The sequence below is a fragment of the Pagrus pagrus genome, assembly GCF_965226575.1.
Source record: "Pagrus pagrus genome assembly, chromosome: 19".
Classification (NCBI taxonomy): Eukaryota; Metazoa; Chordata; class Actinopteri; order Spariformes; family Sparidae; genus Pagrus; species Pagrus pagrus.
In genome coordinates, this window is record NC_140203.1 from 18,839,733 (window position 1) to 18,855,435 (window position 15,703).

At 39.8% G+C, this 15,703-nt stretch overlaps 1 protein-coding gene across 2 annotated transcripts in view; it reads left to right on the top strand.

The window, feature by feature from the left end:
• The window catches only part of cntfr (ciliary neurotrophic factor receptor), a 239,937-nt gene that overhangs the window by 137,618 nt on the left and 86,616 nt on the right, over positions 1–15,703 (top strand). For both annotated transcript variants that reach the window (XM_084382630.1, XM_084382629.1), the window contains one exon: positions 2,006–2,239. In XM_084382630.1, coding sequence (XP_084238756.1) covers positions 2,006–2,239 — 234 coding nt within the window. The remainder of the gene's footprint in view (positions 1–2,005; positions 2,240–15,703) is intronic.

Sequence of the window (15,703 nt, forward strand, 5' to 3'; positions counted from 1 at the left end):
CTCAGACAAGCAGGGAGGGCAAGCAAGGAGATAAGTGGGATGGACAGGGGGAAAAAAGACGGCGATAACAGGAAATTAACAGAGATATGATATGAATGACAGAGCGTAAGGTGCTGGGGAGGTTTAGGGCGGGAAGGAGCGGCAGATGGAGAGGAAGTCTGAAAGAGAACAAACAGTGTCAGGGTAATGTTAATGGGGGCAGGGAGCTTGTCCTATTCAATATGGATGGCTCTGGTATGGGACATGAAATATATATGAAACACGAGATTGACATCTGTATCAGCTGCGTTAAGAGGCACGTCTGAGCCGAGGAAGCTAGCTCGAGTGAAAAACAGTAAAGTGAGAGGCATGTAGTGAGGAAGAAAGGAGGGAGGGGACTGACAGACAAAAGGGAAAGACAGAGAGAGAGACATCAGAGCAAGACAAGGATCTTGACAGCTTTTGATCCCAGGCCAATGGGGGCACGTTTTTTTTTTTCTTTTCTTTTTTTCTTCGTAGACGAGGGCTTTTCCTAAGATGGAAATCAATATTTTATTGTTGTTTCTTGTTGTGCTGTTGATCCTCAGTGTTTAAGCGTTAATCGGAGGTCTTCGCTCCGTGTGGTCATGACAGGGCCCATGGGACTTGTAAACAGGGCAGGGCTACTAACCCCGGTGTCCTCTCTAAAACTTCCATCAGGCTCACATGTACCCCTCAGCCCCCGGGGTCACAGTCCCTAGAGCTTTTCTGAACCAAAGAACAAAGGCAGTGTTAGTGTCAGCATTAAGGTCATTAATTGGAGTTAATCTACATGGACAAGTCAAAATTGTTCCTGACTTTTTGAAGTAAAAATAGCATTTTACTCAGTGTTTCCTCAGAAAGGCTAATATTTGAAGAAATTCATTCAGAGCGATTAAGGGCTGCATTATTAATCGAAATAGTATCGTGATCACAATATGGCCAAGTTCAATATCCAGTTACAGGAGCTGCAAATTTTTGATGAAGCTAAAATGCGTCACAACAAAATTAAAGGGTATACAAGTGTGTTGGTGTGGGTATACAATTTTCAATGCAAGTGTGTTTACAGGTCTTGTGAAGTACTACTGCATATGTTAAAAAAGTAGCAGATGACCTTTTCTCACTTCAGAGCTGCAAGCTGCATGTAATCTGATGAATTGTCTCCAGTGTGTCAGTCGGTGACTAAGTTGCAATGTGGGTAATGTACACACCAGGTTATGAAAAGCAGTTCGCTGGTCTACATTGTACTCCCATAACACTGTTCGAGTCATTATGGACAGTTTCTAAACAAATGTGATACAGAAGAACCAGAGATATCATCTTTTTTAGACCTGTAAACACACTTTAACATGTAAATTACTATATTGCTACGGAGATGCCTGGGCCTACAAATTGTATCTTCAGATCTAAGGACATGCTTATTTGGTTATAAAAAAATAAACAAAGAAAATCATAAATAACATCACCATTATTTTTCAGTGAAAACAAAATGCAAAAACTGCCATTCCAACTGAAATTGTGACTCATATCACAATCAAAAAATGCATAATCTGATTATGATTATCTTGCATATCGTTCAGCCCTGAAGCTTGGAATAATATTTCCCTGCTACGACAGATCAGTGGCTAAGCAATGTGTGTAGGTGGACAGTAATAAATAACACATGATGATTGAAAAATATTGAATTCAACTATAACTTCTAACCAATTTTCATTTCTCCATATTCACTTTATCATATCAGTTGAAAAGTGTTATCAAATAATAAATTCTCCCTTCGCTTCCGTCTGTCTCTCTTTGCAACATAACAGAATAAACATGAACTTCCTGACACCCAATATTGTGCTTGTTGTATATACCCATATGATTATAAAGGCTTTGATTTTGTCTCTCTTCTTCCAGTTGCTAGGAGCCAGCACACAGAGGGCAGTCATTTAACCGCGCAGATATTTCTCCTGTTATTAGCCATTGATATCACTAACACTTAATCTTTGCCCCTGTCTGTTTCCAGTTGCTAGGAACCAGTATGAACGGATGGGCAGTGATGTCACCATGCAGTGCGGCTCCCTGGACAATGACGCGTCCGTGTCATGGAAGGTGAACGGGACGGACGTGAAGGCCCAGCACCGTCTGGAGGGTCCCAGACTGATACTGACCGAAGTGGACCTGGGCCACAACGGACTATACAGCTGCTTTCAGAACCCGGACGGAGAGAGACGTGACACCATCTACCTTCACATCGGCAGTGAGTAGCCAGACAATCGCCCGCCGAGTATTATTTCAAATAAGACATGATGAATCTTTAATCATCCCAAAGGCGACACTGGGTCGTTATAGCAGGAAAGAGAAATGACCAGGATGCAATTAGAAGTCCAAAAAAAAAAAAAGGATGAATTAATAATGAGAAATTTTATGAGCTTAAGCTTGTATGCACAAAAGCAATATACAAAGATGCAAAACTTGACTCGCTCCTGTAATTAATGGTTGTGCCTTTAGGCACCATGGAAATGTAACGCTCATGATGATGTTATGGCTCTGTTGGCTGTCCTGCCGGTTGTTGCAGCAGATATGTGGAGGTTCAAAAATAGCTTTGGACATAGAGGGAGAGTTATGCTCTAATTTAAAACCGTGTCTCACAATACAATTTACTGACAATGTGAGAAATAACTTTGAATTTACACCTCGTCTCAGCAGATCTTAGTCATTCATTATCATGTTCTCATGACTAAATGATTGCAAAGACAGTCAAACCTTTAATATTTAAACTGGGTGTACCTTGCCTGTGACAATTCACATTTATGATGGTAGTAGAATGCATGGTCACCTATTCATTTTGATTGATATAGGAATTTCTGCAGGCTCCACTTGGTTATTTGTAACAGGAAATTGTGATGTTTGGTGTTAACTTTGAAGTTAGTTTTTGGTGAAGATGGAATAAATATTACTGTAGTTCAGCAATGTGGTTGCTTCAGATCACAGGTGCTAAGTGGTTAGTGATAGCAGTTGTTGATCTTGCGAGCTTAAAGTCTTTCACTCAGAAATATGTGTTTTCCTTGTTGTTCCTACAGTTTGGGCTATGATGTGCAGAGTAATGCATGTCCACAGTGTTTGACCCCAGGAGTCAGTTTTCTCTGCTCAACACAAATAGTTTGGATGCCAGTGGTGGTCCATGTGTAGGTGTGATGTGGAAGCCCCCACATCACTGAGAATGGATTTTTTTCTGAAAAATATGAGACACGCCCTGTGAAGTATTCAAACTTTTGACATGGCGCATATTTGCATAATCATAGATTTTGGATTTTTTTAATGAGGAAGAAGGAGTAGATGTCATTTTAATGATTTTAACAAGATAATAGAACTTTTTTGTTGAAAACCAATATCAGAATTACATTATAGCCCTTCAGATATTATGAACTTTAAGATATAATCTTTAAGAAGCAGGGGAAGTCCTTTGGCTGAATTCTGAGAGGGCACAACTCTCAGAAAAAGTGACTTTTGGGAAAAGTGCCATCATGAAATAAAAGCAAACTTTGGAAAAGGTCATTTTGATTGAAAAATGTCTAAATACAAATTAGGTCTGACACAACTCTGGTCTGTGACAAAAAGTGCAATTAAATGCCAGAATTAACTAATAAAAATGTGTTAAATCTCAATGATATATATCATTACATTTTTATATTTTCCACAAATCTTTCATGTGATTATTCATTTCTTAATTAATTATTCAATATTCAACACTTACAAACTCCATTTATAAGTGCCTTTTTTTTCTGACACATTTCTGTTGCTTGCAGAGTAAACCCATTTCGTTAATTGACTATTTTAATAGCCAGTTATAATATTTGAAGAGCTGCTTCATTTAAATTTTAAATGCAAATATAAAAACTTGAATTGTCATGATAGCAGCCCTTACAGTTGGGACCGGCTGCCAGCTGACAAGCACTAATGATTAGTTGTTAAAATGACATTTTGGCCACTTTGCAGTTATGGCTGTGCATTTTAATAATCATACAAAAGCTAAATGAGTGTCAATTTAACGGCATGTCACAGCGGTCTGCGAGTTGGCAATGGCCCCCTTTGAGATCCATTATTCTGATGGGGTAGGTTTTATACACTGGGCCCATGCATAATAATAATGGTGTTGAGATAGGATAGACTTGTAAATGACAAGTACCCCTGAGGATCACTGGCATGAAAACACCTTTTGTTAAAAGTGGTATTTAGCTAAAGTTTAATATTTTTATTCATGTGTGGTTTAACTTTTTAAACAGCACTCTCCAAAACATTTAACAAAAGTACTCACTGAAGGAAATCCTTATTGGGTCATCATTTAAAGGTGTTCACTTATTAATTGAGTACTTCATTTCAAGGGGCCAGTTGTAACATGGATGAATGCAACATCTTTGTATCTTATTACTATACTGAATTAGGCAAAAGTAGTATGGGTTTTTATTCATATTACATCGTCTAATATAGTACGACAACTGTCTCGTCTAATCCGCACCTGTACCTCCTCATTTCTCCTACAGTTTGGCTTTTTGAATGCATTTGTCACTGCTGTAACTGCTGATTGATTGCTGCCTGTCTGTTCTTAAATGACAGGTCTGAAAAAGAAGTCAACAGCGAATTAATGTTTTCTTATTATGGCAGAAAAAAACAGGGATGTGCTTGTACATTATCTCTGCTGGCCAGCAGCAGTGTTTCCTCACATTATTTCTGATCAATTTCTATCTTTCTCCATATGAGACTGTTGGTAGTATAAAGCATGGGGAACATTTTAAATTAAATTTCCACAGGAATCATAGTGCAGCTGCTAGCTGGCTAGCAGGTGAAATAAGATATCACTTTGGCATCAGTCATGGCAGGCCACTTCAAAACGGTGCCAAAAGTGACACAGTTTGATACACTCCAGTAGAAAAACCTTGATTCATCGCTCCCATGGCCTCCAAAAATATGAGCTAATACCAGTTGCCTTCTTTCTGACACTGTTATAGAGAGTCCACCTCAGGTCGAAATCAGAGAAAGGTAGAATGAAAGAAAGGTAGACGGGTTCTGATTCTTAGCCTGCGCTGAGTCAAAATGTTACCACAGTAAACGGCTTTGCTGTTAATCTGCTGAACAGCATGTGAGGGCTGGGTGATATGACCATAACATTTGTTTTGGCTTTATCACATTACATGATATATATTTGAAATATCCTCAAATACACTTTGTAAATACACAATATCTCAAAAATATTTATATAACAAATATCAATATTGAAACAATATTGTAGGGATGTGATTTTGATAACCATCAGTAATGTGAATATAACGACTGAGTGGATAAAGACCAATATGACAACAAGTAGAACAGTCTGATAAGTTTAGAAAATTACATCACTTTTCTAATGCAGCCTTTAAATGAGACATATTATGTTAATTTTTTTAGGTTCATAATTTTATTTTGGGTTACTACTAGAATAGGTTTACATGCTTTAATGCTCAAAAAACACATCAGTTTCCTCATACTGTTCAGTGCTGCAGCAGTGTATCCCCCCTCTGTCTGAAATGCTCTGTTTTTACTCCTGTCTCTGCCTCTGGTTTAATTGGTCAGCATACACACGCCTGAGCCAACACTGCGAACAAAACACCAGAGGAGCTTTGCTAAATTAATTCTTACATGCCAAACAAGCCACGGGGCATAAATTATGTAAATGCATGACACGCTGGCGTAGTGTGTTGTCACAAAGGCATAGAATTAAAGGCGGGACTTTGGCCTTTTTAACTCTGATGACCTTTCACATGCACAAGAACCTTTATAACATACAGAAGGGAAAAAAACAACCAAGAAAGCATGATAGGTCTCCTTTAAAACCATGAAAAGACAATTCTTATGCATATCACAATATAACGATATCTAAAAATATAAGATTTATAGTCTCATATCAAAAGCCCCACAGCATACATGAAATAAGAAATATCCCAAAGTGAAACAAAGCAGCATAATGACAGATTTCTTTTTTAATTTCTTTTGTAAGAGAGGCCTTCATCAGCTGAATAGGAAACCCCACCTGTATGACTCCATCCGCTTGTCAACAGGACCGATAGAAAGCCAGGCGCACCACCCATCAAGATTTCATTCCAGGCTGATGTTAAACGTAACATTTCCATGCAAATGTTTGATGAATGAGCCCATACGGGAGTGTGACAGTTTGGTTAATCATATCGCCAATGATGAATTACTGAATGCTGAAATAATACTGAATTAATGAGAGTTTTATGTTATGCTAGATTGTGTCAGCAGGGTGAATGATGCAATGCATAAACAGACCACAATATGTGTTAGTGTGTGTGTATGTGAGAGAGAGAGACACGTATACTCTTTGTGCTGGCTTGTGCATGTTATGTGCATGTGTTTCTTTTCACCAGTGGTAATTTTCTGCATCATAATAACACTTTGGTGGTCTCAAACAGTGCGTGTGTGAAACATCGTGCAACTATTCACCAGGGGTCGATTACAAGTTTGTGGGAACAATACCTCAGTGGTCTAGCCTGGTTGTGAATATAATTACCTCGATAACAGTTGGTGATTTTATGACATGTTCAAGGCACACACTGGGGCAACATCGACTTTAATTCTGCCTTTCAAACTCCAGAAACTCACAGATCGCCATCTCATGTTCTTCCACACTACTTCTCTAATTGTCTTTTCTCAATCTGCTTCCTATCTGTTATCACTACCCTGCTGTTTCCTGCTATTTATGTGCTCTTCTCTTTTGTCTTCTCTCCCTGTCTTCTGTCTATTTATTATCGCCATTTTCATGATGCTAACTGTCACCTACAAAACTTTAAAGTGTTGTGCAGATACAGTGATAATGGCATCATGACAGGCTACACTTGTTATGATTACCGTCGTGTTGATAGTTTGATTTTATGCAGTGTTTATTACTCACACCAGAGGCTTGTTATGTTTTACGCAGATAGAAGTGTTATCAGGAGAACAGCAAGAACCATCTGTCTTTGCCTTTTTACAATTTCTCCTTCACTCTTTGTCTCTTTTCCCCAAACTTTGTGATTACTGCTCATCTTCCTTATCTTTTCTTTTCTTTTTCTTTTTTCCTTTTCCTTTCCCACATCCAATTTTTCTTTCCTGCTTTTGCCTGTCTGTCTTTATCATCCCTCCTCTCTCACTCTTTTACTATCTTTAACCAGATCGTCCATACATCCTCTCCTCCTGCAATCTCACTCTGACTGCGTTTTGGCTTGTAATTTGTGGCAGCATCCGTTAGCTGTGTGTTTACACTGGTTTGCATTAAGAAAAGAGGACGTCATTGGACTCCGAACCTGTGTGTGTGTGTGTGTGTGTGTGTGTGTGTGTGTGTGTGTGTGTGTGTGTGTGTGTGTGTGTGTGTGTGTGTGTGTGTGTCCTTGCTCTACCTTCACACCAATTTTATGGAGCTTTTGTGATCTTTCTCCAGGAGTGCGTCAACATAATGTCAGCACAAGGAGACCACAGTTGTGTGATTTTTATGTGAAAGTTTAGTGCCACTGTGATGTCTGTTTCTTTTCCTCTTTGCCTTATTTCAACACTGTATAAAGCTGTTGGATGTTTACATTCTGTCTGTCACATTGGATACATACAAGGCTACAATTACTTTGAAAAAGAAACTACAAAAATATGCAGAGATGTTGAATTGTGGTTGGGTGTGTGCATGTGTCAAGCCGATACACACATGGTAGGATATATCTGCCCTGTGGTGTATATAAAAGGCGCTGGAAGCAAATACTCTCACACACACTCCAGCAAAAGAGTACTCGATGACACTAACTTCAAAATCAGAATTGACATACAGTGGTAGAAAGATAGACGGTGACTCACTGATTAAAAAAGAAATGAAATATTGCGGAGGACACTTAAAGTTTATTATAATTTAATAAGCAAGAGGTCATAAAAGTGGGAAGCTCTTTCCTGAAATACAGCATCCCTTTTCCTTTGCCGTCACAACGTGGAATTTATTGCTGTCCTGCCCTTTGTTTTTTTGCCTTTGTCCATTCTTCTATCTGAAACTGTCTTCAACGGCCGTCAGCAAAAGCAATTTATAGCATCACAACATGGGCTGCAGCCACCCAGTTATTCAGTTATTTAGCCTCGCAGCTAACACAACATCAACTGCAGCGGGTCATATATCCAACCAAGCACCCTGGTGACCTGTCACACACTCAGCCAGCAAGACACATAGTCTGCCAGTGTGTGTATAGTACTATTTGTACTGTTTACAATGTGTAAACAGTATTTTATTTTTGTTATATTGGCGAGAGTGAGAAAAGCTTTGCGAGATCCCAGCTTTTGATTTGACTTTTTGCGAGTGATTTTGTGAAAGTAAATGTTTATATACAAGGGCAGTTTTATGATGCCTTGCCACAAAAAAGAAAAGAAAAAGGAGCATGAAAGTGAAAAACTGAGTAAAAGCAGTGGCTGTGAATCATGGGCATGTGATGTAGGCTAAATAAATACAGCATTTCCTTTTTACATCTGCCGACTTTATTGAATAGAAGTGCTTACCGTCTGAAATGAAGGCATGATGAAACAGATATCAATATGAGGTTGATATTTCATTAAGAGCATCCTCTTCCATGGTAACCATCTCTTTCCAAATTCGATGATTTGATGCAGAGCTGTGAAATCGCGATGGCCCTCCAAACATCAGGTCATGCATATCTAAAAGCTCCATCGCTGATCACTCCTCATCTTTAGAGCCCATTAGCCAGACACTCCGCCTGCCAGCTGACACTAGGCAAGAAGAAGTAGTCCTTTTCCCCAAAAAATTCTTGACAGATGGGCCAATCAGGGCACTCCAGACAAAGCACTCCCATTACTGTAATGACAAGATTTTAAACATCTGTAATGAAGAAAAGCATTTATATTGTGAGCAAGAGTGGCGTCTGTTTGGTAATGAATTTATACCATGAATCATCACATAAGAAAGGAGGTTCTAGGTTTGGCATTGAGTCATTCCTGTAAACAGATCCAGTCTGAGCTGCTGTCAGATCATTGCCATGCCATTATGTAGACTCTGTTTTTCTCAACGCTAACGCAAATGATAACAGAAGTCTCAACTGCCAGTGTTGTGGGTGCGGGTTAGCTTATGAGACCACATCCATTTGGCTTAAGGTGCATGTGCTTGTGTGCTTGTGGTTAGCACTGAAATCGCTTGGAAAAAGGCAAAGCTAACTAAAAAAGACACTTTAGTCTTTTAGTCTCTGTCAGTCTAGCAAATTAGGAAGGCTGGCATGCTTGTCTGATGTTGTACTGCTATAGAGCATACACAGTGGTGTAAAAGGTAACCAAAAGTTACTATTGATTCACAACAAAGATATCTTCTTAAAATCTTACTTTGTTAAAAGTGGGTTAGGATTAGGGTTTGCCTGCCCTGTGCGACAACTGAAAGATGCAAACACAAAAGCACATATTAGCATAGCTTACATTTGGGGGCATTGCAGTGACATATGTTCCTTCTCGAGAGCTTTGCACTAACCTTAATTATAACTAACACATGTGTAGTCCTCACCCTTATCTTAACCCGAGGATAACATTTATGCCACATTAAATTAGGCACACTAATTAATTTCACATTTAGGTAGAGCTCATTCCTGCTCAGCCTGCTAAATCAAATGTTTACCCCCAAGTGTGGCTTTTGAAAGACCATAAACACACACACCACACACACATGCTCGCGCACTAACCGGTCGCCTTCAGCCTCATTATGGATGAGTTGAAAGAGGAGTGAGTTCACTTGTTAGATTGATGCACATCTCTTCCCCTCAGGTAACTTATTTCCACACACACATACACACCAATTGGTATCTTTTTCCTTTCCCTGGGCAGCTTGTTTTTGTGTGTATCCACACACACACACACACACACACACACACACACACACACACACACACACATACACACTCAGGGGACCCGTGCTACATGGCTGGGTAATGGAATTGTCTTGTCTCCTCGCAGACAGATCGCTATGGAGGAGGGTGAATACGTAGCGCTCCATCTCCTCTGGGACTTCCTGTTTAAACCAGGAAGTATTTGGCCCTGCATGTAAGGCCAGTGCTAGAACTACTCCGCTTCCATTTTAATTACTCTCCCTGCTTGTCCCAGTGCTCGGTCAATCATAATAAATAGAAAATACCTGCATTGAGGATTTACGCGCGCTCAGAATTTAATTCAACAGTTTGTCGACCTCGGCTGATCTCTTGGGTCTCGTTTCTGTCAGCAGAGGAAGGAGCTCAGTCTGCTGAAACTGTAGGAATGGGTGTTTTAAGTCTTAAATGCATATGCGGAGGGTGAGACAAAAAGGCAATCTGAGTTATAAAGAATTTAAGGAAACTCACCTCATATTTTGCCTTTTTTAATCTTAAAAAGACTAAATCCACTAAAACTTGATCAGTAGACTGAAAATTAAAAAGAGTTAAAGTTTCAGATTTATACTCATTTCAGCAAAGATCTGAAATTCATGAGTTTCAGTTTGGAGATTTTTGCTCAGTTCCTCAGTGCCACTACACGTTGAGGTGTTGAACCAAACGTCTGAATATTCATCCTTGTCACTGCACGCCTCTCCCTTCCTTCTCTTTCTCCCTCCATAACCGTTTTCTCCTCTTTTGTTCCGCTCCATATCGCCAATTTCTTGCCTCTCCATTTTTTGCTCCATTTGCGGGACAACAGCAGCCCCCATCACTTTATTGCAGCAGACAACCATAACAAATGGGAAAATGGGCCCGGTTAAGGAAGTCAATGGGAAACCATGAGGGAAACTCAAACATATTAAAAAAAAGGGGGCCATTGTGTGATTTGGCCTCTTTGTATCCGTTGGGTATCAGGAGTAATCTGGCAAGACAGATTGTTTTCCCTTTCCTTCTCTCTCTCCGTGCTACTGTTTCAAACACAGTGCGGCCAATATCGTTAGCAACAATAAGGCCAGAGGAAAATGCTCAGAGCTCTTGCTTGCGTTAAATGTTATTAGGTTTTTTGGCCATTCAGAATATTAAACAGTACATGCATTCAATCATTTTCTGTGGATTCAATATAAAGCAGCACCTGTACATACACATTAAGGTAGATCCAAAGTAGAATTTCAAAGCTTTCGAAGCTCAGCCAAGGTCGTCTTTTCTCAAAACTCTCTTGTCCAGTATTCTGTTCTTTTTCTTGATCATTTTTCACTTTGCCCCTTCATCCATCACTCTCACCCATGGATCATTCTTCCTTTTCCCTCCTCAAAACTTAAAATTCTGGCCCCGGCCCCTTTGGTTTTGATCTCATTCTGTTTCCTCCTTTCTCCTCTACTAATCCTCTTACACCATCCCCAAGTCCATTCCATATCACCCATTACTCTCTCCTCTTCTTGTCATCTTTCTCGCTGTAGTTTGGTGTATATAAGCCTCTATTGAAAGTCTCATACTGTGGCGTTACACTCTAGTGCACTCCTGCTGTCCTCGCTGCATATCATGTATGTTAGTATGTATTGTGTGGCTGTAATCTCCCTCTCCAGCGCAGATAAACACAATCTGTTGAATACTAATCCATCTGTGTTATCTTATGGCTGCAGAGAGAGTTTGAGCTTCTGTGTGAAAAAGCAGGCAGGTTAGAGGAAGAGGAGAGAGAGCTGAAAACGCAGAACTGTATGAAGCTGGAGCTAATAACAGGGGGCTGGAGATCAAGTTGGCTAGGTGTAGCGAAAGTCTCCCCGGGAAGAAGCTGAAGTGGAGAGAGACTAAGTTAGATAAAGCACAGCCAGAGACAGAGGAGCTTAGTTTGAGGAACAGGAGCCTAACACAGGAAATAGTGTGGATAGAGTGCTGGATTCAGGATCTTTGCGAGGATTTAACAAAAAAATGAAATTGTGCATGCGGTGATGAGAAAGAGTGAAAGAGGTGCTGTACTTTCTCTGCTAGAAAATTAGCTGGACAAAGCCAAAAAACGTAGCTGCTATGATGGATATAACGGTAGAATCCAAAACAGGAAATTGTGTTTTGGGTTCAATGCAAATGGCAAAAATCAAAGTAAATCTCACCCAGAAAATGAAGGAGCACAACAACCTGATGATCAACACATGAGCTCAGGTATTATTAGATATTAAACTGGGGTTAAGCCAGCTACAATCTTAAAATATAGCAGGTTGTGATCAGATGGGATTTCCTGCTTGCTCTTGTGAATGTATTTAAAGCTAGAATATCTTCCCCCTAAGGAGTAGCTTTTTGTGCATCTGTGACTCCGAGAGACTGAAGTTGAGACGTAGACAACCTGGAGCATTCTGGGAAGTGCCCGCATCCGTGTCAAAAACACAGGGCTCACAGTTTTGTTTTTCGGTGGCATTAAAGCCAACTGGAGCAAACTTTAGTGGCTGAAATTTGAGCAGCTGGAGCATCACTTCTAGTCGTCTAATTCGCTGCTCCTTGCACCAATTAAATTTGCAATGCTCCAAACTCTGTTCCACTCAAATGCTCTGCATGAAACGAAACCATCGAAGTATATCTTGTAATTGGCAGAATACTGTGAGATGAGTGTGTTGTTGCTGTCCTAAACCTTCTTGCCCTTTGTTTCCTTTTTCTAATCCCACACCTTCTCTTACTTTCTTAATCAATATTTAGAATGTACAGGCTTCTTCTTTGTTGTCATCATCATCTTCTTTTCTTCCCTGTCCTTCATGCACAGACTTGCAATCATTGCAGTAATAGGTTTAAAATGGCCACAGGGACAAGATGTTGTGTTTATCTTTGATCAACCTTTTTCTCTCTTTTTTTTTTTTTTTTTAAAAAAAAGGATCTTTAAATTAAAGTGAGCCAGAGTTCATTGTGTTCTCTCTCTCTCTTTCTCTGCCTCTTGTGTCTCTCTCCCTTTTTCACTCTAATTACCCTTCCAGAAGTAGTGGAATAAACCGACTGACTGTATTATTATCTTGTCTCCTCTGTTCGCTCTGCTTTCCTACAGTTGACATGCAGCAAAACACAAATGTCTGTGCTTTGTATGCCTGTGTGTGTGCGCAGTGTATGTCGGTTGTGTATGTAGGTGTTGCTGCTTGTGGGCGCCTTTGTGTACTTAATATTAAATTGTCACTCTGTCTTTGTGGGTGTGTGTGTACACATCTTTGTTTATGCCAGAATTTGTAGCCGCATTTTTGTGTGTACGTTCATGTGTGTGTCTCTGTGTGCGTCAGTGGCTGTCAGTGTGTGCTTTGTATGTGTGCCAAGAAGGTAAAGGCCTGTTCCCTCTTGATTAGTGTCCAGTGAAATAGAAATTTCTGGGCTGTCTTGGCCCTTTTTACGATCCTCTGTCTGTGCGTGTGCAAGAGAGAGAGAAAGAGTAAGAGGGGGGGAAAGAGAGACTTTGACCAGAAAGTATTCCCCTGCTTCAGTGTCCAGCGGTGAGGTTGAGCAGTTTGCTCCATTGACGTCAAGCAACTGAGGAATGGTCAGATATCCATGAAAACATGCTCACCAGCCATTTGTGTGTGCGTGTGTATTGGTGTGTGTTAGTGTGTGCGCGACTGCAAAAGAGATTCAAATGTCAAATGTTTTTTTAGAGGTAAAACTGTCCACTCCTGCTGACCCTTTCCGCCAGCCCTGTCACATCCATTCAGTTTAATGCGTCCGCATGACCTCAAAAACCCGAAGTGTACAAAAACATGTTGTCAAAGCACAGACGTAGAAACTTTTCAGTGTTTTGCTCATCCTCCTGTCTTCTAAGAGCACTCGTGTCATATAAAATATTTCATTCCCTGTGCTCTCTGTTTGAATTGAGTGGCTTTGTTTGTTCAAAATATCCAGCCACGGTCTTAAAGATGAGACATATTATTTATTTATTTATTTATTTATTTATTTATTTATTTATTTACTGTATACAACGGTCTGCCTATTAGTGATCTTGGGGGCATGGGCAGGGTTGGCAGGATAACATGGGGGTTACATTTTGGTAATTTTGCTATCAAAAAAAGGAAAAGGGTATGGCATCCCCCCTCAAATCGCTTGCTGTCTATAGCACAACTGTTTCAATGTTTTTAAAAGAGTACTGGTTTGGTTTGGATTCATTCTTTGACAAAACTGTAATTGCATGACTGTAAAGAAATACAAAATACACTAATACACTTGTTTGGAGCTGTTTATATCGTAAACAAATGGGCAATAGCTTGAAACACTAACACTGTGTTCCAGACAACGTTGGGGGTCTGAATTTCCTAGCTGAAACTACCAACCTCCGTCCTCAAAGTGCTCCAGGTGCAAAACATCCAAAATTGAACAAATGACTTGACTGACCATAACAAAATTATATCTCTTTGGCAAGTTAACACACAGTTGCACCCTCAGCATTGCAGCCTCTTTGCATTCTAAACAAATTAGAGGAGGAAAAACAACATGAGGATGCCATTATACAACTTATACATCGAAAAGTTATCATTATTTACTTTTAATTCATTTCTCTTATGCAATTACTGTCGTCACCCAACCCCCTCTCCATGGGTGCTGCCGTTCTTGTGTGACGTCAGACAAAAAAGTAGAAGGTTGAAAATTCCTGAGTTCGAGTTTTCTCGAGTGCAGCATAAGAAGCTGCTATACAGGAAAGCAAAAAAATGCCAGTAAAAATCAGTAGAAGTTGCCTTTGCTCATGCAGTTATCGATGATGTCAATAAGAAACATTCTCAACTTTGGATCCTTTGAGGGATAATGCTGAGAGACTCTATTAAACCTATAGGAAAATACATATATAGATAAACAAGTTGGGAATAACTGTGTAGAGGCATTTGAGCTGATCCTTTTTTATGTAAAATGAAGTGAAACCAGGTTCTAATAGCCATGTCTCCTGAAACTACTGAGATATTCTATGTAGCTTCTCATGACCAGGGCAACTCATCAAAAATAGATCATTAGGTGTCACCATTATAAAAGTTTAAGTTGCACCGCAGCCATTGGCAAGTTTTGCATTAAACATTGCATATGACTCATACAGAGAGGTCTTCATTTTATAAAGATACAGAAATCCATAGTCGTGTTTTTAATACATTTCGTAAATGACATAAAAAATCTTAGTTTCACTTTATTTTTTAATTCAAAGAAAATGGTTCCGCCACCATCTTTAGATTATCCTTGCTGCTCTGAAGTAAGCAAATTAGTAAGCATCCCTTGACTCCCATCTGCCAGCCTGCTCAGATGTAGGGAAGAAACAAACCCGTGGTGGGTGTGGAAATGTGTGTGTGACCAAGAGAGAATGACAAAGACTGTGTGTGTGTGTGTGTGTGTGTGTGTGTGTGTGTGTGTGTGTGTGTGTGAGAGTGTGTGAGTGTGTGTGTGAGAGTGTGTGTGAGAGTGTGTGTGAGTGTTTTTGTGTGCAAGTGGATAAAAAAAAAAGCAAATTAGAGGGCAAGAGGAAGGAAATTAATGTACTGTAAGAGAACAGAGAACAAAATATGTGCATATATATTTGTCGAATCTAGCATGCATATATGTGTCCATGCATCTCCATAAGTGTTTGCATGCTCTTTTTTTTTTTTTTTTTCACAGCATATATGCCTATATGTGCATTTAATGGACTAGGCCCTAACACAATTTCACGCTTCAGTATAAAAGTGACTTCCCCATTTAGTGTATTCAGGCCCTTCCTATTTGGTGCAGCAAACTAATCTGCACTTCCAAAGGAGGTTGTTTCTCACTCACTCAGTGACTTGTTATACTCATGA